General features: G+C 41.9%; 1 protein-coding gene across 1 annotated transcript; it reads right to left on the bottom strand.

Annotated features, from left to right (window-relative positions):
• Positions 1 to 3320: 3320 nt before the first annotated feature.
• Positions 3321 to 22811, bottom strand: LOC131235133 (peptidyl-prolyl cis-trans isomerase FKBP12). The gene is made up of 5 exons (XM_058232276.1): positions 22648 to 22811; positions 19280 to 19313; positions 19074 to 19135; positions 4038 to 4090; positions 3321 to 3809 (listed from the first exon to the last, which is right to left on the bottom strand). The coding sequence occupies exons 1-5, from the start codon at positions 22733 to 22735 to the stop codon at positions 3708 to 3710; spliced, it is 339 nt and encodes a 112-aa protein (XP_058088259.1). The 5' UTR covers positions 22736 to 22811; the 3' UTR covers positions 3321 to 3707.
• Between the last annotated feature and the right edge of the window lie 1404 nt (positions 22812 to 24215).

The raw sequence follows: 24215 nt of genomic DNA on the forward strand, positions 1-24215 counted from the left end.
GGACGCACTGGGCTTCCCATTTTCTCATATCTCTGACATGTTTCGAACCCTCGTGTGAAAACTTTTTTTTTTTGCAACATCCAGCCTGTCTTCATTAGGCGGACCACGGTTGTATTTTGTTAATTTATAAGTTGCCTGACATTATTTTCTTTGATGTGGCCCACCTGATTAACGGATGGGGTTGATCTTTGCATAAGGTAGTCCTCCTGGTGGGGCCAATATATTGAACAGATTGGATTTTGTTCGCACATAGTAGGTTGAAAGTTATCCATTGGGTGGACTGTGATTTATAATACAACCGGTTGGATGTTTACTAGACATTCGATGTTCTGCATTGACGACCAGTTCCAACGTAGAACAAGGTTAAAAAATGTACCAAAAATATCTCCATACATGACGTTCACACTATATTTCAAACCATGTTTAGGCGTTGATCTTTCTATCCAATGATGGGTTCTGTGAAATTACAGTGCATGGGCCACCAGCGATGGGGAGGCGACAGCTTGGATTTGATTTCCGAATCATGAGCCTCACTTGTACAAACTTAAAACATCCACCAGTTCATGAAGCTAAACGTTGATGGATCTATCAAACCCTTCTTGGCGGCATCAAGCTGGCAATACAACTTGACATTAAATGCTTGGATATTGAGGGTGACTCAATTCTCACTATTTTCATCATTTAATCAGGAACAATCTCTCTCTCTCTCTCCATAGCCCAATGATAATGTGCCATGTGAGCAAGTTAGACATAGGGCCACAGTGAAAATGAGAGGTTTTCTGTGTAATGAAGTCTCATATTCTCATTGGGTGAGCAATTCACACTAATAAACAAAATCATGAATGATGTATAAGAATCCTTTTAGATATTTAAACTTTAGGTTGGCTACCTAAGTCAAAGAGACAACATCAGAGGCGTTATATGTTGTTGTCTCATTTATATAGTATAGCGCCAGAATACATTGATCATCAACGCTATACATCTGATGGGCCTACCAAGTGTTGTATAATAAAATGGCGATTATCATATCTGAACGTAACTTTCAGTAGAACTGTGGGACCCACAGTGATGTGCGAGTTACATCCTGGCCATCCTGATGCACCTCCCATCTTACAAGCCTGATCTATAACTCAGGTGGGCCACACCAATGGGTACAATTTGGGACAATGGAGAGAGGGACACCAACCATTGAAACTTTCAGAGGGATTGTGGGCTTTCACTGAGGTTGTGTATATGCTATCCAGCCATTCGCCAGGTGCACCTAGGGCTGTACACGAACCGAGTTAGCTCAGTTAGCTAGCTCAATTCGACTCGGTTCAAAACTGAGTTCGAGCCGAGTCGAGCTGAATTTTTTAGCTTGAAAATTTTCGAACAGAGTTTGAGCTTGCCCAAGCTTGACTCGGTTACCTTGATATTGATGTTGCTCACAAGTGTTTGACAAAATGACACAATGAAGTCTCGGCTGGTGGCAAGAAAGATATGCATACGACACAAATACCCTTTTTTCTTGATTTTGATGTTGCCTACAAAGTGTTTGATGAAATACCTGTAAGACTGCTGCTGTTGTTTTACATACAGTGAGATTTTGAAGGTGCAGTCCATGTGTTTGTGAAAATGCTGTATAGCTGAACTCAGCTCGACTTGAGCTGCTGACCGAACTGAGCGGAGCCGAGTTCGAGCTGGGGTCAGCTAGTGGCCGAGCTTAGTTGAGCTGTGCCAAGCTCAACTCAGTTCGACTCGTGTACAGTCTAGGTGCACCCCATAAGGATGACAGGCCACACCAAAAAACTAAAGATGATGTCAACACTCAGGCGGGCCGCCACAGGTGAATATAAGCATGATTGTACATTGCCACCTGCAGTTTGTCCCAAATGAATTTCGATCTTGATGGTTCTCAAGATGTACGGTGAACGTGAGACACACTCTAGATGCACGGCCGGTGGGCCCCACACATACCACATGTTCGGACATACGGTAACTACCGTAGGTATGAACGTTTGTGATCATCCTCCGAATACAATTACCTTTGAGAAAGGACTAGTTAAACAGTTCAAGTGCAGACATCAAAATCTCAATTATCTCATACTCGTCTCTCACAGACTTGGTGAGTAGCCCAGGGTAGATGATACAGTACGTAGAGCCATCTTTCCCAGCATACACATGGCATGTGATGTGCCAGTTTAGGCTGTCCACCTAGTGGGCTCAGCCGTGGATGACTTGCGTTTTAAGAATCACTGTATCAGCCATCACCGCAATCCATCAATTTTCTACACTTCCCCATATTGAATGTTTCACAGTTAATTTTCCGTTTTCTACCATTATTTGAAGGCCACTGATCAGATGACCATGGACTCTGATCATCCGCCCATCCCTATGCAATTTGGACCCATTGATTATCTGCACTCTTTACCAAGTAGGTCCAGTGAGTAACAAATCATTTGTTATTGAATCTGTGACTTTTGCTAATCAAACACCGCCAATTCTACACTAATAAACCGCCCAGATGTTTGTTGTCTTCCAGCCCACCAAAGATAGTCCGAGTGAAAGATACCTCGTTTCAACGCTGAGGTCTTGGCATCGATCCCTAGTGGGGGTGGCTAACAGTGAAGTGTGAACTGACAGGAGTGTACTAACAAACTAACCAAAAAAAAAAACAACTTGGGCCAACAATTCCCAAAAGATCATTACAAGATTGGTCACATAGAGCCTAGAGAAAGACAAGCACAAACCCACCCAGTCCGTCCCCTACTTATGCGGATGGTCTTAAATCCTATTCTAACGAGAGGTGGCCCTACGACATCCAGCCCATCAAGCAGGGTTGCAAAACATTCATTTAGCCCATCAGAAAGCAAGGTTGCCCACCATGAAAGTTGTACGCCACAAATCAGGCCAATCCTACCATTGTAGGCCACCTTGTGAATTTAGAGCTCTTTGGATGGCTGTCCATTGTTTTCCATCTACAGCGGGGCTAGAGCTGTCAATTGCCAGCATCCAATAACACGCAGTTGCTTGGGTGGGCCCCACAATAATGTTTATATAAAATCCATATAGACCATCAGTTGTGTCACCTCATCTTAGGCCAAGGGCCCAAATATCGCCCTCATCCGTGATTTAGATGGACCACATGATTGGAAACAGTGTAAAGGCATCCTTCACCCTCCAAACTATTTCCCTTGGTACCTGAATCACAGATGGACCCAATCATTAGGCCCCGAGCCTAAATTTTGGCATGGCATCTAATGGTTAGAGTGGATTTCTTGTAATCATCACAATCACCACAGAAAATCCTTGAATTCATCCACCAGAATTGGATATCACTACTCGCCACGTCAAAATCCTGGAGCATCTATTAGTATTATTATTATTTATTTTTGAAGATTTCATCAAGCATCTATAGGTATGTAGGTCAGCTTCATGCAATCATGATATGCTCCATCCAAGAGACCGTCCACAGAAGTTTATAAAACAACCAACATTTGCCATAGAAGTAAGTTTCTATGGCCTAGAACCAAATGTTGGTTCCTGCTATAACAGCCACATAAAACTCACTACCATAGATTTTTATCAGGCACACTTAACTTCCATTTATGGGTGGATTTCACCATCATATCCCACCATCATCACCAGTCTAAATACGAGAACTTAAACACCACCAGAGTAATAACAGCATGTGATGGGTTCAGAGTTTTACCAGCTTTAATGAGCGATCACTGAGCGCCAAGAACTTCAATCTCGAAGACCAAAACCGAGTTGGGTAGTATCCCCCAAGCTGGAAATCCTTTGGGACCATAAGCGTAGTCCGGAGAGCACTGCAAATTCATTTAACAAGACAATGTTAGTAGTCTGTAAGTATTGGATAATGGCAAAACAAAATAAGAGGGATTGAGATGAAATGGGATTAAAACAAATAATCGACTTCAAATTAAGAACATGATAATAAAATTAGGTTAGGGGAAATCTCAATGCATACTAACTACCAGCACTGATTTGATGTTTCAAAGCAAACCTCGTAAACCATATCAAACGAGGAATTTTACCTGAAGACGAGCAACTTCTCCCAATTGCATGCCCAACACACCTTCGTCCCATCCTACACATGATTAACGGATGAGTAATTTGATGCCATGATGAATAAAGCCTACCTAAAAGCTAAGGTCTAGTTTGGTAGATGCTGAAAAATAAGTTCACCTCATTTTAGTTAATTGTGAAAGGTCAGATCCAATACAAATGCTCGTAGGATAAGCATAACATACAAACCGACATATGGGGCCACCGTGATGTTTTCATGACATCCAATCCATCCATCATTTGTGCTCCCTAATGTTCTCCTTGGCTCCCTAAAATCAGACATTCAAAACTCAGGTGGGACACACCAAAGGGACAATGGGAACATCCACCCATTACAAACCTTCCACATTGTATGCATGTCCACCTTGTTTTGTATATGCCATATAATCTATTCAGAAGATGCATCCAGCCAGGATGAATGGACATCCAAAAATCAGGCCATTCCAAAATTCAGGTGGGCCATTTAGAGATTTTAAGCATTATTTACATCATTACATGGTGTGGCCCATTTGAGTTTTGGATCAGTTCGATTTTTGGATCCAAGAAGACTAGGAGGGTGCACAGATGATGGACAGATCAGAAGTCATTAAAACATCATGGTAGGCCCCACAACGATTTGTAGGTTAAGCTTATCCTACAAACCTTGCAGTTGATCTAGCCTGTAATCGTAATTATTTAATAGAAATTACGTATTTTTGGCAAGGATTAAGATATTCTTGATAACCAACTATAATTTATAATACATTTGAAGCAAATCTTATCATAAAAAAGCATTACGGAGTACTGGATACAAGAGAATCTTTTCCTTACCATCAACTTCAACACATCAATATGTAAATGGGAAATAGTTTTATGCGGTCGAGCTCATGGGAACTTCCCATGAGGTCAAGCTATGTGGGCCCCACCGTGATGCGTGTCGACATCTACCATCTGTCAGATGCACCATTACATGGTGGGCCTCAGGCTTAAAAATCAAGTCAATCCATGACTTGTGTGAGCCACACCATATACAAAAGTTGAGAGGGGTTAGCCTCCCATTAAAACATTCATAATCATTTGTTGGGCCCACTGAGATGTGGTTCACAAATCCAGCCCATCCATTATGTGTGTCCCACTTGGATGAGGGGTCAGACCAAGTTTCAGACACATCCAAATTATAGGTGGGCCTCATCAAGTGTTTTTATATGTTTTAGGCATGTCTTCACATGATTTAGATGGTATGGCCCACCTGAGTTTTGGGATATCCCATAATTTAAAGGGGACCCATCAAATGCACAATGTTGATGTTCGACACGCATCACGGTGGGGCCCACATAGCTCGACCTCATGGGAAGTTCCCATGAGCTCGACCACATAGAACCATTTCCCTATATATATAAATGCTCAGCTGTGCACTAGTTCTCACAAGTTCTCATGAGAACTTTTTGAGAACTCATCATACCTGATGTGAGCCCAAAATCTGAACGGTCCACGTGATGTAACACCCCATGAAAACCCCAGGGCCCAACTTTTCCTTTGATCCAAAACTTTGGTGGGCCATGACAAAAGAAAACAGTTTCCTCCCTTGATTTGCATCTCTTTGCTATAGCCCACCAGAGTTTTAGATCAGGGTGAAAATTGGTCCCTGAGGGTTTCATGGGATGCCGCATCACATGGACCATTCGGATAAGAGGACCATGACACGTGTGCAAAGGTGCGCACGTGAGCATCTCTCTCTCTCTCTCTCTCTCTCTCTCTCTCTCTCTCTCTCTCTCTCTCTCTGTGTCTGTGCGTGTGTGTATATATATATATCCACTTGGGTCACACCACAGACGATAGTTGAGAGTGAATGTCCGCCCATTGAAATCTACGTGATCGTTAATTGGGCCCACCAAGACATGTTTTAGAAATCCAGCCTATCCATTGTGTGTCCCACTTGGATGAGGGGTCACACCAAGTTCTAGCCGTATCCAAAACGTAGGTGGGCCCGTTTTGGCCCCAACAAGAGCCTTTAAATGTTTTAGGCATGACTTAACACTGTTTCAGATGGTGTGACCCACTTGAGTTCCAAATATGGCTGATTTTTGGGATACCCCATAACCTATGGGGGAACCACCAAATGCACGGCTTGGATGTCCGATACACATCTCGGTTGGGGCCCACACAACTTGACCTCATGGGGGCTGACCTCGTGTGTGTGTGTGTGTGTGTGTGTGTGTAGGAATGCTCAGCTGTGCACCCATTCTCAATGAGGACTCATTTTCGGTGATATGAGCCCAAAATCTAAACCGTCCATCTGATGCAGCACCCCATGAAACCCTCAGGGCCCAACTTTTACCCTGATCCAAAACTCTGGTGGGCCATGGCAAAAGGAAATAGTTTCCCTGTTTTGCCTCTCTCTTTTGTCATGACCCACCAAAGTTTCGAATCAGGATAAAAGTTGGGCCCTAACAGTTTCATGCGGTGCTGCATCAGGTGGACGGTTCGGATTTTGAGCTCGTATAACTAGAAATAAGTTCTTCCAAAGTTCTCAAGAGAACTCATGAGTGTAGCTGAGCATTCCTCTCTCTCTCTCTCTCTCTCTCTCTCTCTCTCTCTCTCTCTCTCTCTCTATATATATATATATATATATATATATATATATATAAAATCTGCCTATGACCTTTAAAAGTCATATGAAAACATATGACTTGTAAAGGAGGGAGAGAGCATATCAAATCAAATCTCTCTTCTTCTTTTTTTACCCAATAACTTTCAATATGATTTGTTCATGCCCATTTGGTCACATAGAAACATGCATACAGATCAAATAATAAGAAAAGATAACCATAGATAATAAGAAAAGATAACCATAGGTAATGATAATTTACTATAGAAACTCGATGTTTGATAACATAAAGGGAGAGAAGAACATGTGAGCATAAAGGTAGAACACACAATTGGGAGAAAGATCTCTTCTTGACCACATGCACAACAATATCGCAATCAAAAGAAAGAAAGGAGAAAAAAAGAAAGAAAGAGGCAAACCATAACACACAGATTTACGTGGTTCCTTTTCGCCTTTCGATACATCCATGGATTCACATCGATCCACTATGCTCAAAGGCAAAAAATGAAGAAGCGGCTCTCAATACAATGACGACTCTCTCTCTCTCTCTCTCTCTCTCTCTCTCTCTCTCTCTCTCTCGACAGAATATATATTACCCCAAATGAACCAGGGTTTACATATAAAAAAACTCTATGAAATTATGAAATTGCCCTTTGGATTGGGGGCACACCCTGCGACTAGAGTTGTACGCAAGTCGAGCTTGGCACAACTCGACTTGGCTCAACCACTAGCTGACCCCAGCTCGAACTTGGCTCGGCTCGGTCCTCGAGCCTGACTGGCCAGCTGGGCTCAGTTCGGTTAGCAGCTTGGGCCAGTTCAAGCCAAGATCGAGCCTGTGCGGCATTTTCTTAAACACATGGAGTGCACCTTCGATTTCTCACAGTATGCAAAACAACAACAGCAGTTTACATGTATTTCATCAAACACCCAGTAGGTGACATCAAAATCAAGATACATGGGTATTTGTTTCATATACATACCTTCCTCGTTACCAACCGACACTTCGTTGAGTCATTTCATCAAACACTTGGTGAGCAACATCAATATCAAAATAACCGAGTCACCGAACTAGTTCGATCTGAGTTCGATTCGAGTTGGGGTTCGATCCAAGTCGATTCGTGCTTGGAAAAGCTGAAACTCGGCTCAAAATTTTTTCAAGCTCCAAAAATCAGCTCGACTTGGCTCAAACTCACTTTCAAACCAAGTCGAATCGAGCTTTTTTGAGTCGAGTCGAGTGAGTTAACCGAGCTAACTCGGTTTGTGTACAACTCTACCTGCGACCCCCAGCAAGGAGCTCAACAAGCAAAAGTGCTGGCTAGATGAATAATACACCTCTGATGATCAGGCTCCATAGATCTTAACATACACGAGCATACACACACATGCTCTAAAAATGAAGCTTTACAAAGGAAAATTTGATGAAGAAGCAATGTATGGTCAGATTTAGTAACGGATACAAACTATAGCTGGGTAATTTTTCTGGCTACTGACGGAACTGCACCTGAAAAGGTAATAGAAAAGTGCAACAAAGGGAGTTTGGGTCACTGTTTAGGAGTGATCTCTCTCCCATCTTTTAAAGAGGATCATGGATCACACCCATCATGAAACTGGTTTAGGCTTTGTTAGGTAGCAAGACAATATATTGTGGTAGGAATACTTGCTGCAAAGTTGTAATCATTACATGTTTGCACCCATTTCGTGTCTTTAGTGCCTATGAAGAAGAAAATTATCTTTGCTTTTTCATTGTCCGTTAGGTCATGGGGCCTTTTCTTGTGCACACATGAAAAAGGATATGGGGCCTTTTCTTGTGCACACATGAAAATTATCTTTGCTTTTTCATTGTCTTTAAGGATATGGGGGCTTTTCTTGTGCACACATGAAAAAGGATATGGGGCCTTTACAATGTAACAAATTGAAAGTTCGAATTACACGAGAAAAGATGTAATGATTATGAGCAAGTTCAACAATCCAATCATCTAGTCTTATACTAAGACTGCTTGCTGCCACCTCCAAGAACCCAATAAAATTTGAACAAGGATGTCAAGCTAAATGCTTAGGGGAAAAACAAACTTGATGCTGTAATTAGTGTTAAAGAAAATATGGGTGAATGATTCTATGCGATATACTAGCAATGTGTTCTCTGGAAGGGCCATACAGTGTGGTGTTTTACATTTGAATATACTTCAGTTCCAAATATCGGATGCTTTTCTGTGGCGGTAGAGTTATTCGCGTTCCTACAAATTTGCATTTCTACCATGGTGTCTCACTAGGCTTGAGTCCATCACTACTCCCTAATTAGCTATAGATCCTAGCCCAAGACTGATGAGGACATAGTGCACACGCATGCCCACACCGCCTACACGTGCATGCACACCACCACCCCTACACATGTACATACGCATAAGGAAGACCCCACCATCAATCTGGCTTGATGACGACGTCCAGGGATGGCCTCCTAGTTAGAAAATAAGTTTTGATTCAAAAAGTGGGCCCGATGGTCAAGAAAAGCCCATCACGGGATCTCATGATCGTGGCCCACTCGTCGGTTTGATTTCATATTATAAGTTTTGCTTATTATTATTATTTAGAACATCGTGAACGCTTTAGATTTCTTTGTTTGGTGTTTATTTTAGTTTACTTCATCACCAAGTAATAGGTTGCGCACATGATTCGAGTTTTTGGGGTATAGGTTTTTTCCTATAAATAAGCACCCCTTGTAGTTCTTTTTATTCATTTAAGTTTAATAAAAATTTCTACTTTATTTTTCTGCTCTCTTTACGAGTTATGGAAGAATTCAAAAGTGGGTGCGAAGCCCTCCCTTTTCAAAGGGCTAACTACTGTGGTGCGAAGCCACATCGATCCCGATTCACCCCCATCTTCAATCATCTTTTTTTTTTCCATCTTTTACCACCATCCGTACTTCGAATTCGTACTTTGTTGCATCAGTTTTCTTCATTATAGCAGGTTTCTAGATTTCGGCCCACAGGAGGGCTGAAACTTCGGTAGAACACCACGCACAAGCCGTATCTCCGATTGAAAAGAAACTTTGGGGTTTTGGAGCATACCCCTGGCCGACCAGGGCCAAGGAGAGCTTTTCCGCAATCGATGCCCCCTCGCACGTGCGGCCAGGCACCTGCGCACATGCGAGTGCCCAAGGCCTGCTGTCCACACACGGGATCATCTTTTGGTTCAGATTTTTATCCTCTCATAGCCGTTTTCCATGAATCCTAGCCCTATATTATGTTTTTCCTAAGTTATTTGTCAATTTTCTCACCCTAGGGTTCCTTGAATTGAGATTGGGGAATCCCTTGGATTAACGACTGATTCTTATGCATGTGTGGTTGATTTTTATTTCTCTTTGAGCATCGTTTGGCTTATAATTTTTATTGGCCCAGTCCTAGCCTATGTAGGATTGGATCCGCAAAGATTCCCCTTTAATTGAATGTTTGGATTTTCATGCGGGATGTGAAATTTGTGTGATTGTTTCTGAATTGGTATGATCTAAGCCTGAAATCTTGCATATCATATTTAAATTCATGTTCTGCATCAAATTTGGTATCAGAGACTAGGGTTCTTGTAGGGGAATTCACCACATATTTAGGGTTTAGTTTGTTTGAGTCCTTCATACATCCAGTCCATTATATATAGCTGCTAGAAAACCATAGTCCCTGATATATGTAGCTGAATTTTAGTAACGGTGTGTAGTCTCCTTCATTCAGTTTTTTAGACGTATATACTTGCCGTAGCAGGTCCTTAGGTTGAGCAAGTCAGTGTATGCCCACATGTACGGGTCGTGGTTTCGGTTTGCACCCCACACTAAACATGGAGCAACTGCAAGAAACAGTGGCCAAGTTAGCCCAGCAGGTTGAGTCCTTGAATAAGCACTTGGAACAACGCATGGATAAACGACTTGAACAAATAGAGGCCTCTTTCAGTGCAAACCCTACCACTGGGGAGGATGCCCAATCTCAGGCAGTTGGTCAGGAGTTTAGACCAAGGAATGGAGGCGGCCAAGGAGTTAGTCATGGGCGCGTACCTGTGCACCCACCCCGTGAGGGACATCATGATCAATATGACCCAGATGCACAACTCCTCAAGGGAGTTAGGATAGATGCCCCTACATTTGATGGCCACTTGGATCCCGAAGTCTTTCTAGATTGGTTGGCGGATATGGACCACTATTTTGAGTGGTATGATATGTCGAATGCTCAACGAGTCCGATTCACCAAGATGAAGCTTGTGGGTCAAGCAAAGAGGTTTTGGGCGACGGTTGAGTGAAAGAAAAAAAAAAAACGAGGGAACTCCCAATAGTTCATTGGGTAGAAATGAAAGAAACACTTAAAGAAAAGTACCTCCCTTTCTCTTATCACTTACGATTGATTGAGGAGTGACAGTCTCTTCGACAGGGTTCCATGAGTGTTGCGGACTACATCAAGAAGTTTGAAGAGTACTCGACTCGCTGTGAGGTTGATGAGGACCCAGTACTTACCCTTTCTCGTTTCAAAACGGGCCTTCGTCCTAACATCAGGAGAGAATTGCTCGCCAAAGAAATATACACTATTGAACAATTGTACCAAGTAGTGTTAGATGTCGAGCAATACCTTAAAGCATCTGTGGGAAGGCGGTTTGACTTCCGCGAATTCGGTGCTAAGGCCAACCCCTCTGGGGCTAGACCTAACACAGGATTTCAAAACAAACCTTTCCCTAATGTTCAGCCCAGACCCAAGGATGATAAGGGTAAATACATTGTTTGGTCTAGTTCACGTGGAAGCGGGGCCACTAGGTGTTTTAGGTGTCGGGGTTTTGGTCATTTTGCTTACCAGTGCGGCACGAGAGAGGGCACCAAAGTACTTCTTATTGATGGGCAAGTAGAAGTAGTGCCCCCAGAGAATAATAGTGAGGAGGAATATGAGCCAATCGAAACCCCTAGTGATGAGGAAGAGGGAACACAAGAGTCTATGACCCTCGCAATTGTGCGTTGCGCCCTGGCTTAAGCCAAGAACACTGATGACTGGCGCCACAACACGATCTTCTACACTTATGCAAAATGTGGGGAAAAGAGCTATAAGATGATCATGGATAGTGATAACTGTGCCAACGTGGCATCGACTAGCACTATGAGTCGCCTGGGCTTAAAGCTGAAAGCCCATCCTCAGCCCTATAGAGTCTCCTGGGTTGATGAAACATCCATTCCAGTCTCGCACCGTTGTTGTCCCTATTCAGTTTGAATCATATAAAGACACAATTTGGTGTGATGTTGTTCCTATGGATGTGGGTCATATCATTCTGGGTAGGCCATGGCTCTATGACAGGGATGTTACCATATTTTTTCGGTTAAATGTGTGTGCACATTCTGGTTTAAGGACAAGAAGGTCAAGCTAAATCCTCTGCCACCCAAGAATACAACTGGAAAAGAGTTCACCACACAGTGGTGTGAGCGGCTCGAAAGAAGCAAAGGAATCGAAGTCCAAGTGCAAACCGCTCCATATTCTGAATGCTAAAGACTTTGAGCGAGAGACGGAGGCAGACGCAATGGTATACGCCCTTGTGGCTAGGGAGAGTGTACCAGAGGCTAGCGTAGAGTTACCTACCGAGGCCATTCAGGTAGTACATGAGTTTCGTGATGTCTTCCCTGATGATCTACCGAATGAGCTTCCCCTATGAGGGATATACAGCATGCCATTGATTTAATCCCTAGGGCGACTCTACCAAACCTCTCGCATTACAAAATGAACCCAAAGGAGCATGCTGAGTTGAAGAGGTAGATTGATGAGCTCCTAGAAAAGGGTTTCATTCGTGATAGCATGAGCCCGTGTGTCATGCCCGCCCTTCTTACACCTAAGAAAGATAACACATGGAGGATGTGTGTTGATAGTAGAGTCATCGACAAAATCACGGTCAAGTATCGGTTCCCCATACCGCGTCTTGATGACATGTTGGATATGATGGTCAATGCTACTATCTTCTCAAAAATTGACCTTAAAAGTGGTTATCACCAAATCCGTGTACGCCCGGGTGACGAGTGGAAGACGGCCTTCAAGACGAAGGATAGGCTATACGAATAGCTACTTATGCCTTTTGGGTTAACTAACGTCCCAAGCACTTTCATGCGTGTGATGACCCTTCATGGGAAAGTTCTTGGTCGTATATTTTGATGATATCTTAATTTATAGCATGACCAAGGAACAACACCTCAACCACTTGAGACAGGTTTGTGAGATCCTTAGGGCCGAGAACTTAAACACCAACCTAAACAAGTGCGTGTTTTTGTCTGGTAGAGTGATCTTCTTAGGTTTTATTATGTCAGCTGAGGGCATATCAGCGGATCCTGAGAAAGTCAAGGCCATCGTCAATTGGCCTGAACCCCGCAATATTTATGAGGTGCACAGCTTTCACGGCTTAGCCACCTTTTACAGGTGGTTCATTCGAGGTTTCAGTTCCATTGTAGCTCCCATCACCAAGGTGTCCCGTATCGGTATTGGTTAGCGTAATGGTGACCTCCAAAACCGATACGGATACGGGATCGTAACGGCGATACAGGGGCGTAATGGCCCGTAACGGCGTAAAAAAAAAAATTTGCCAAAAAAATATTAAAAAAATATGTATTAAATCCGGAATATTCTAAGCATTCCAAATATGCATTCATTTATAAATTAGAACATGTTTATGGTGGTGTAACGGTCCACTCTTTGGTGAGAAGCAATATCGGACCGTCTAATTAATTTTTGAACCAGGTAACCTGAATTTGACTACAAAATGTATATATTTAATTTTCTAAATATCTGATTTATATACTTAACAATTTAATATCTTTCTCCCAGTAGTTCTTTAAAAAAATGAAATTAAATTCAGGTAGATGGCGTTGCCAATTTCGGGCTGACTTGGAGGACCAATCTATGCCCCAAATTAGTCTCAAATTCATGCAATTTATTGTCATTATCCCACTTATGTATTAGTGGACATTTATTGGATAGTGAATCATGAAAAAAAATCAAAAGACCCTATTTTAAAAAATAAGAGTACACAAAATAACAATTAAAACTATTCAAATAATTTGATTTTGGCATTGTGAGTTAGCAATTGCAGTTTATAATTTAATTGGTAAATTTTAAGTTAATATATGTCTTTCGTACAATTTTTTAAGGGCTCAAATTAGCCGGGACTCGGATTGTGAAGTGTAGCACACATGTCAAAGTTTTTTGGGCCCCACCCATGATAAATGTGTTATATCTAAATCATCCATTCATTTGACGAGATCGTCTTAAGGCTTGACACGAAAAATAGTACTGATCTAATTATCAAGTGAAACACACTGCAAAAAGCAGTGGGGGATTGAACGTCTACCATTGAAAACTTTTTTGGGATCACAGAACTTTTAGATCAATATGAAATTTGCTTTCCTCTTCATTCAGGTCTTTTTGACCTTATGAACAGATTGGATGGAAAATAAATGTTACGGTGGGACTACGAATTGTAACGGTGAAAATCATCATCTCCGCTGCTATGTTTGGTGTGGTCCAGACGATCTTTAGATACGATTCATTTTTAGGTAATGCTCTAAAATAATATTTAAAAATAGATGAACGGTGTAGATATGATAAATACATCACTGTGGAGCCCATAAAACTTTGATCTCCTTTGAACCGTTCGTACAACTCGGAGCTCGAGGAGTGTCAGCGCTCGTCTCAGCGTGACACATACCTACAGCAGCTTACGCCTGCAAAAAAAAAAAAGGAGAGAGGGAAACCGAAAAGAAAAAAGAGGGAAATAAGAGAAGAAAAAAGAGGGAAAGAGGGAAAGAACAGAGAGAGAGAGAGAGAGAGAGAGAGAGAGAGAGAGAGAGAAGAAGAAGAAGGAGGCCGCAGCCATAGCAGGGCCGTAGCAGGCCGAGAAGAGGAAGAAGAAGAAGAACAAGAACAAGAAGAAAGAGAAGAAGAAGAGGAAAAGAAAGGAAAAAGGTAAGATTTTTTTTTTTTTTTTCCAAGGCCCGTAACAGCCGTTACGGGTCAGTAACGGTCGTTATGCCCATAACGGGCCCGTAACGGCCGTTACGTGTACAAAATCGGGACTCGACCGATACGGCCCCGTATCGCGTAACGGGTACCACCGTTACTGTTACGTATTAGCCGTTACGGCCGATACGTAATTGTTTTGGGACACCCTGCCCATCACGAACTGCATAAAAAAAGGAGTTTCAATGGACAAAGGCCGCCTCGAAGGCCTTCAATGAGATAAAGGTCAAGATGACCGAAGCTTCAATCACGCGACTTCCAGATTTTTCAAAAGCCTTTGAAGTCGCATATGACGCGTCAGAAGTCGGCATAGGAGTGCTTAGACAGGAAGGGCACCTTGTCGCCTTTTTTAGTGAGAAACTGAATGAGGCGAAACAAAGATGTTCCACCTATGACAAAGAATTCTATGCAGTAGTGCAATCACTGCGCCATTGACGTCATTATCTATTACCACAAGAATTCGTTTTATTCTCACATCATGAGACCTTGAGATATCTAAACTCTCAAAAGAAGTTAAACCCTAGGCATGCCAAGAGAGTTCAATTCCTTCAAGAGTACACTTTTGTGCTTAAGCACAAGGCCAGTGTAGAAAATAAGTCTGCCGACACATTGAGTCGTCGAGTCGCATTACTCAACTCCACGAGCGTTGAAGTTACAGGCCTCGAGCGTATCAAGGAGGAATATTCTGAGTGTCCAGATTTCGAAGTTGTGTACGCGTCGTTGTTAGAGAGTCCGTCAAGAGCTAGTAGTGAGTACTTAATTTTAGACGGATATTTGTTTAGGAGTGACCATTTGTGCATACCACGCACCTCCCTCCGCGATTTTCTTGTCTGGGAGTTACATTCAGGAGGGGTTGAAGGTCACTTTGGTCGAGACAAGACCATTGCCCTAGTGGAGGATAGACTTCATTGGCCGAGCCTTAAGCGGGACATGACCAAAATTATAGGGCAATTTCGTACTTGTCAACTGGCAAAGCAAAAGAAACAGAATACAGGATTATACACGCCTTTGCCAGTTTCATTCATCCCTTGGCAGGACATCAGTATGGACTTTGTACTTGGACTTCTCAAGACTATTCGAAAGCATGATTCCATATTTGTTATCGTGGATCGTTTTTCTAAAATGGCCCACTTCATTTCTTGTTCTAAGACCTCCGATGCATCTCATGTTGCCAAGCAGTTCTTTAGTGAGGTCGTCAAACTGCATGGGCTACCAAAAACCATAGTGTCTGACCGGGACGTGCGATTTATGAGCTACTTTTGGAAGACACTATGGCACATAATGAATACTAGGCTCCAATTTTCTTCTGTCTACCACCCTCAGACCGATGGTCAGACTGAGGTGGTTAATAGGAGCCTAGGGAGTTTACTTCGATGTTTAATGGGGGAGCATACTATGACATGGGAGACCGTACTACCGATAACCGAGTTTGCATACAATAGTTCTATAAATAGGTCCATAGGTTTAAGTCATTTTGAAGTCGTTACTGGTTACAAGCCTAAGAAGCCTATTGATCTTATCCCCATGTCATTGTCCCATAAGCCATCAGAGTCTGCAGAGTCTTTTGCGCATCACATACATTCATTGCATCAAGAAATCAGGCGAAAGATCACTACTAGTAATGAACATTACAAATTTTCTGCAGACCAACATAGACATTTCAAAAAGTTCAATATTGGGGATCGTTCGTAAGTTACACGTGCATAGCGCTGAGCCCTTCAAAATTATAAAGCGAAACGGTCTCAATGCGTATGAGGTGGATCTTCCACCTTCCATGGGAATTAGTTCCACATTTAATGTGGATGATCTAGTTGCTTTTCAGGGACCCACTAATACTTTGTCCGGCCTTTCGCCCACCCATCCTCATTCCCCAAATTTACCCCTTGATCCATAGCATCTTCCCGACCTTTCATCCCAGCCTTCGCACACCCAGAGAGAAAATAGAGGATATCCTGGAAATGGAAGTCACGCCCAGCTTCAGACAGCACGTGGCTCACTGAGGAGGAGCTTTAGAGACTTGATCCTGACATCCTGGAGCGGTTCAGGAGTTTTATTTCGCCAGTGGCAAAATCTTCGCAACCGGGGAGAGTTGATGAGGACATCGTGCACACGCACGCCCACACACTGCCTACACGTGCACACACACCACCACTCCTACGCACATACGTACGCAGGAGGACCCCACCATCGATCTGGCTCGATGATGACATCCAGAGAGGGAATCCTAGCTAGAAGACAAGTTTTGGTTAAAAAAGTGGGCCTGATAGTCAAGAAAAGCCCATCATGGGATCTCATGATCATAGCCCACTCGTCGGATTGATTTCATATTTTAGGTTTTGCTTATTATTATTATTTAGAACATCGTGAACGCTTTAGATTTCTTTGTTTGGTTTTTATTTTAGTTTACTTCATCGCCAAATAATAGGTTGCGCACATGTTGCGAGTTTTGGGGGTATAGGTTTTTTCCTATAAATAAGCACCCCTTGTAGTTCTTTTCATTCATTCAAGTTTAATAAAAATTTCTGTTTTGTTTTTCTACTCTCTTCGTGAGTTGTGGAAGAATTCAAAAGTGGGCCCCTGTTCGAAGGGCTAACTACCGTGGTGCGAAGCCACATCGATCCCGATTCACCCCCATCTTCCATCATCTCTTTTTTTTCCATCTTCTACCACCATCCATACTTCGAATTCGTCCTTTGTTGCATCAGTTTTCTTCATTACAGCAGGTTTCTAGATTTCGACCCACAAGAGGGCTGAAACTTCGGCGGAGCACCACGCATAAGCCGTAGCTTAGATCAACCCGAAACTTCGGGTTTTGGAGCATAGCCCTGGCCAACCAGGGCCAAGGAGAGCTTTTCTGCAATCGACGCCCCCTCGCACGTACAACTAGGTACCTGCACACGTGTGAGCGCCCCAGGCCCGCTGTTCACACGCGGGATCGTCTTTTGGCTCAGGTTTTTATCCTCTTTTATCCTCTCATAACCGTTTTTCATGAATCATAGCCCTATATTACGTTTTCCCTAAGTTATTTGCCAATTTTCTCACCCTGGGGTCCCTTGAATTGAGATTGGGGAATCCCTTGGATTAGGGACTAATTCTTATGCATGTGTGGTTGATTTCTATTTCTCTTTGAGCATCGTTTGACTTATAATTTTTATTGGCCTAGCCTGTGTAGGCCTGGACCCGCATAGATTCCCCTTTAATTGAATGTTTGGATTTTCATGTGAGATGTGGAATTTGTGTGATTGTTTCTGAATTGGTATGATCTAAGCCTGAAATCTTGCATATCATATTTAAATTTATGTCCTGCATCAAAGACCCCTACATATGATTAATATCAGAAAATAAGGCCATTCTACCTTCGTTTCACCGGCAATTTGACCATAGCAGAAATGTTAAGGATATTCGTGCATAGGAGATTGAGGTTCGACTCATTTTAGTTAACAGTAATTATGTATTAGGGATTAAGATACATATATCTAATACGTAATCACTATTAAATAAAACTAGAGCACGTGGCACATACAACACATATAGAGAGGATGGGAGAGAAAAAGTAGGAAGAAATAAATAAAGGGGGAAAAAAAAACCAAAGATATTGTAGGGAAGGTGCAGGCTACATGTAGAGAGAGAAAAAGAGAAGGACGCCCATGGTTGCAACAAGCAACCCATTTCCACACTCGTGTTGTGGCCTACTCGAGCTTTAGAACTGCCTCGATCTGGGCCTGAACATGATAACAAATTTACGATATGGATTTCACACAGTCATCATAGTGGGCCCAATAGAGCCTTTGTTGCATATTAACAGAATTCGTAATATTAAGGTCCATATGAGCTACATGCAAAGAGGAGGAGATCAAGAAGGCTACTTGCATCAAAATAAATAAATAAATAATTTGCAGGTAAAATCTAAGCTGTTTGCAAGGGAAATATGAATCATACGTTAGACAACAACCACATATTTTAGTTCTCAAAATACCATGATTTCATTTAAAATGTATTCCCATGTCCTTTGAATATTCAAAGTTTTCCACCCTACAAAACTAATTGTGGTGGCAAAAATGTCCAGAAGCTGCTTGTGTTATATATAGCATAGATGAGATGAACTCATTTTTAGGCATCTACCAAACAATGCCTAATGCTCAAGAAATGTATAAAAAACAGGGGGCACTGGCTGGCACAACCAAGCCAGAAATAAATTATATTTTTATGACTGGTCATGTACGACCTCAGCATCCTCATAATCAAACATGTTCAATTTCATAAAAAAAATATCAGTGCAAAATGACGGTCATGCTATCTCAAGAGAATATTTAATAATACACCATTCTAAAGCAAGTGAAAGCTCTTCTACCCTCAAAATTTTATACTGAAATTTACGGTGGCAGAGATGGTGCAGCTGAGTTTACCTTTTATGACTGAGCCTTGGCCAATCTTAAATGTGAAGGGTGTCTGTCCAGGATCTTTCGTGCTAAAAAAGTAATAACAAAAACAATTTACGACCAAGCAGACAGATGGTAAAAAGGAGTACAGATTTATGTAAATATGATGATAACACAAGAAAACGAAACCGGAAAAAAGGAAAGGGGAGAGAGCACTAAAGTAATCCTCTCACCTCCAAAACTTTTGGGAAAGATCACCATTCTTACCTGTACAATGAATATCATCAGCAAATTTAGCCAAAATAAAAAAAATAAAAAATAAAAATCAGCAAATGAAGCAATTGCTGCTCAAAAATGTTGAATGCAGAGCACATCACATCATAGAACATGTTATGGGCCTATTTTAACTGACTCAGTTTCCAATGCCCGCTCAATTCATAAATTGGGTTGGAGCCAATTTCATTCCATCTATTAGTATAAGCAAAGACACCAGGGAAACAATATGGCAGGTTGCTCCACCCACATTCTCAACATCTCATGCCTGACCAAACACGTCCGTCCTGCAGTTATGGGTGAGATGATATGCCAAAAGGACAAGATAAGGATTGAGGACTGGGGCATCAAAACAGGCCCTGAAAAGCCACCAGCCTCTTCCAAATATAAAATTCACCACATATTATGACATGTTTAGATGAAGCAACAACTGAATTGCAATTGTGTCCAGTAAAGTGGAATCAACCAAATGGCAATTTCCTCAGCATTCATATCGAGGGTATCAACATTCAAGTTGAACGTCGAAGAATGTAATCCCGACTGGAGTGCTATTCACAAGTAAACTTTCTTATAGGCTTTGAACTAGTAGATTGGTTGCATAGCAAAAGAGAAGAAGAATGGATAGAAACAACGTATTCAATAACAGTAACAGTGGCTGTAATGATATAGAACATAACGGCCGTTATGGCCCTGTAATGGGCAAATTTTTTTAAAGGAAGAAAATGTATTGGCTCTGTATCGGCCCGTAACGGCCTGTTATAGGGCCGTCATGGGCCCTTTTTGTTAGAACGGGTGTAATATCCCCGTATTGCATAACAACTCCCACCATTACTGCTGTGTAACAATTTTTGAATACCATGCATGGAAAGAACCAAAAAAAAAAAAAGAGGAGGAAAAAGAGACAAAATAAGAGAATTAGGGCTAAACATCCCCCTCCTCACTTCTATTAAGAATAAAATGAAAGTACATTCAGTACTCCTCCACACTAAAGTACATATGCACTAATCACTTATTTCCTTACAGAAGGATTTCCTTTTCAGACATTATCAAAAGAATAAAGAGTGGTTTGAGTTTAAGTGAGAGCAGTTTGTCTAACCCGCTATCCGTTGGATAAGTACTGAGGTGATTCATGGCTCCTGTGTGTGAGATCCAGGCCATTCATCATCAAGTAGCGTCAGCTACGAACTTGCCCTGGCCCATATATCAGGCTGGGATATTCATCATGTGGGACATGCAAATGGACAGTCAAAAAGAGGATGGCCAAAGGTCCATATTCAACATGCCTGCATGTCCCACCTAATGAGTTGATGGACCACATTTTTTTTACGGTCATTTGCTAAAAATAATGATAAAATAAAATAAAAATAAACTGTGCTAAGATTTCTTATGTTGGGGGAAATCAGCAATGAATATGTGAAAAAGAAGGAAGGTATCTACAAAAACTAAAAGCAAAGCGAGATAGCCAAAATTGTCACATAACAGAGGGAGGGAGGGATACACAAATACTTTTAAAGAATCAGATAAGATTCCAATATAAGGCATTATTGGGGGAAGTTAATCTCTAGTATTCGAATATACTCTCTCATTAAAAAAAAATGGATATTCAAACTAAATCAGAAAAAAAAAAGCCCTAACATAATATAGGGATTTATTTACACAAAGCACATGATGAAAATAATATTCAAGTACAAGGAAACCCTAGTTCAGTCTGAGATGGAAATATGAAAGAAAGAGATGGAGAGAGAGAGAGAGAGAGAGAGAGAGAGAGAGAGAGAGAGAGAGAGAGAGAGAGAGAGAGAGGGAGAGAAGGTTTGGTACTTCAGCAGAGTACAAAGCTTGATACTTAGTAACTCAATCATACCTTAACTCATATTAAACCAACTAAATTGTGGAACCCACTGTTGCTGATTCACATCCCCAAAATCAGATTGGTTCAACAATCCTAACCTTTAGTTCATGGATACTTGTTTGTTGAAATAAGACCACTGGAGCACGGTGGCGACTCATCCTTCTCACATGTCACCTACATACATCATCCAGCATCTAAAATGTGGGACACATTGTGGATGGAGCATATCTCTAAGATCATAATGATCATGAAATCCTAACCATCTAATTTGGATGGAATGGAGCCAAGATTGGGCGTATCAGCCCATATACAAATCAGTTCAGGAGATGAAAATTGCTACACTGAAACAGATTTTTAAGCCTTGCACTTGACAAACGCCTGGACCTCACATGTGCAAATCATCTCTTTAATCTCTCCATGCAAGAATTGCCTCGAAATTTCTCTACCTTCAATCTGAATCTATGTTTTGACCCCGGAAAATCTAATTGGAATGTCATTTCCATCTTTTTATTTTCTGTTTCAGTTCATACTTTTCATCAAAGCCTTCCCCTTTCTGAAATGAAATCTTACAAAAGGTCTGAGAGATTTTAAAGAAGGGTTATTCACATCTGCCTCCCCTCTATTTTTCAATTTTGCAGGTACCTCACCTCCATTACCCTCCATTAGGAGCTAGAGGAATCTATACCAAATTACCAAAATACCCTCCACCTGTTTGTAAATACATTATAAGAGAACGTGCAGGTAGCTGTCTGTAGGGCCCACAGTGGTATATGCATGGCATCAAAACCAGTCCAGCAGGGTCAATCCGCAATAGAAATTGGATGCCCAACAGATCAGGTGGATCCAATCATCAGGTGCGCCACACCACAGAAAACAATGGACAGCCAGCCAAAAACCCCAAAATCCAAGTGATGGCCAACCTGACAGTTGGATCGGCCTGACTTTGGGGCGTCCCATATTCAAGGTGAGGTGACCCAATCGGACGGGTTGGAAGACGCACACGCCACGGTGGGCCGCACACGCAGCTACTTGACCACAATGTAGGTGCAAAATGGTCATTTTCTATTAAAAATAATAATAAACAATGCTAAGATCTCTTGTGCCAGGGTAAATCTGCAATGAATATGTGAAAAAAGAGGGGAGGTATCTACAAAAATTAAAAGCAGAGGGAGGTATCTGAAATTGTCACACAACAGAGGGAGGGATATGCAAATAATTTTAAAGAATCGGATACGATTCCCGTATAAGGCATTCTTAGGGGAGGTTAATCTCTAGCATTCGAATATACTCTCTAATTTCAAAAAAAAAAAAAAACAGATATTCGAACTAAATCGAAATAAATAAAACCCTGACATTATAGGGTTTCATTTAAACAAAAACACATTTATGATGAAAATAATCTTCAATACAAGGAAACCCTGATTCGGACTGAGATGGAAATATGAGAGAGAGGGAGAGAGGGAGAGAGCGGAAAAGAACCGAATCCGGTGCAGTGGACGGTGACATTCTGACCAGCGACGGGTTTGGGTCCGTTTCCAGCCTTCAGCAATTGCTTCTCCACTCCCATCTCTCTCTCTCTCTCTCTCTCTCTCTCTCTCTCTCTCTCTACGGATGATGCCTACGTCTGGACGGTCGAACCTTGTGTTAGTTTAGGCACCATTTCGAGAAGGGGAGTTTATTTGAGACGCGGCTTGGCTAGTGACCCTGCCACCAGCCAATGGCTAGCGGTCGGTGCTCTGCGTGGCCAACCATGGTGTATGTGTTTCATCCACTCCGTCCATCCATTTTTATAGATCATTTTATGCTATAAGGCTAGACTTGAGTTAGATCTGAATCTAACATGGACGGCATAACAAGAAACAGTTTTTATTGAACGCCTACCATTAAAAACCTCTCAAGGGCTCCAAAAGTTTTATGTCAGGCCGATGTTTGTTTTTGCCCTAGGCAACAGGTTGGATGTCAAATAAAGATTGCAGTTGGCCATACGAGGTTTTTAACGGTGGGCATTCAAAAACGAATGGACGGTGTGGATAAAATATATATATGTTTGGGCTCATGGAATACTGTGGCAGCATCGCTAGCCAAACCGCGTCCGTTTATTTGATACTCTGCGAATGACGTTTGATGCTCTGTACAATTCACTCGGGGTAAGTTACAGTACCATGATATTGAACAATCCTAACCTCTGAATTGGTGGACCTTATGTGTTGAAATAGAAATCAATGTATAATTTTTTTAAAATTTTAACATTTAAATAAATGTCCACCAATCAGATGGTAAGGTAATCAAATAAGCTTTCTTTTATGTTGAGAACCGTAATTAGTGTTTTAACATAAGTTACTCTATGCTTGTGCAATAAAGCTCATGTACAAGCCGCTCATGTGCCAGCATGGCTAGATAGGTCCAAGGTCCGATTGATCCATTAGAGAAGCACTACTATATTGATACATTAGCCCAAGAATCACGTTAATCTACTGGTTAGGTGGGCCATAGTTTGGAAAACAAATGCGCTAATATGAAAAACTCTAAGGGCGTGTTTGGCCGAGCGACTTACACGGGATTAGATGAGATGAGGTACAGTTTAAGGTTTTTGATGGATTGTCATTGTTTGTCCATTGATCCCATGGGTTTGCAATAGCCCATAAGATATATGGCATTATTTTTGGATGGTCACTAGGATTGTCTATGATGACCGTGAACCCCTGTTAGTGTGTTTGGTTGGAATGGGATTGCTTGATATGCTTCCTGCACTTGGCGTATTTGGTGCAAACTTTGTCCAACCGTGGAAAACTGGGAATGGATTGTCTACTCTCGCTGGCACCATCCCCACGGCTGGTGATAGGTGCTCTATGGGCCCCACCTTAGTTTACTTGTTTCATCCATTCCGTTCATCTATTTTTATAGTTCATATTAGATATTGATACTAAAAATGGTGATAGTGGCAGATGAAGTACACCCGTCATCCCAAACAGCAGATGAGATGGGATTGCCTGCAATAACCCTCCTAAAACGTCTAAAAACCATATCCAGCGCCTGGCCAAACACGC

The sequence above is a fragment of the Magnolia sinica genome, chromosome 2 (assembly GCF_029962835.1).
Source record: "Magnolia sinica isolate HGM2019 chromosome 2, MsV1, whole genome shotgun sequence".
Taxonomy (NCBI): Eukaryota; Viridiplantae; Streptophyta; class Magnoliopsida; order Magnoliales; family Magnoliaceae; genus Magnolia; species Magnolia sinica.

Coding starts and splice junctions, on each gene's coding strand:
- LOC131235133 (XM_058232276.1), bottom strand. CDS start 22,735: ATGGGAGTGGAGAAGCAATTGCTGAAGGCTGGAAACGGACCCAAACCC. Junction 19,136..19,279: donor CTTTCCCAAAAGTTTTGGAG/GTGAGAGGATTA, acceptor TTACTTTTTTAG/CACGAAAGATCCTGGACAGA. Junction 4,091..19,073: donor CCAAGGCTCAGTCATAAAAG/GTAAACTCAGCT, acceptor AATCATGTGTAG/GATGGGACGAAGGTGTGTTG.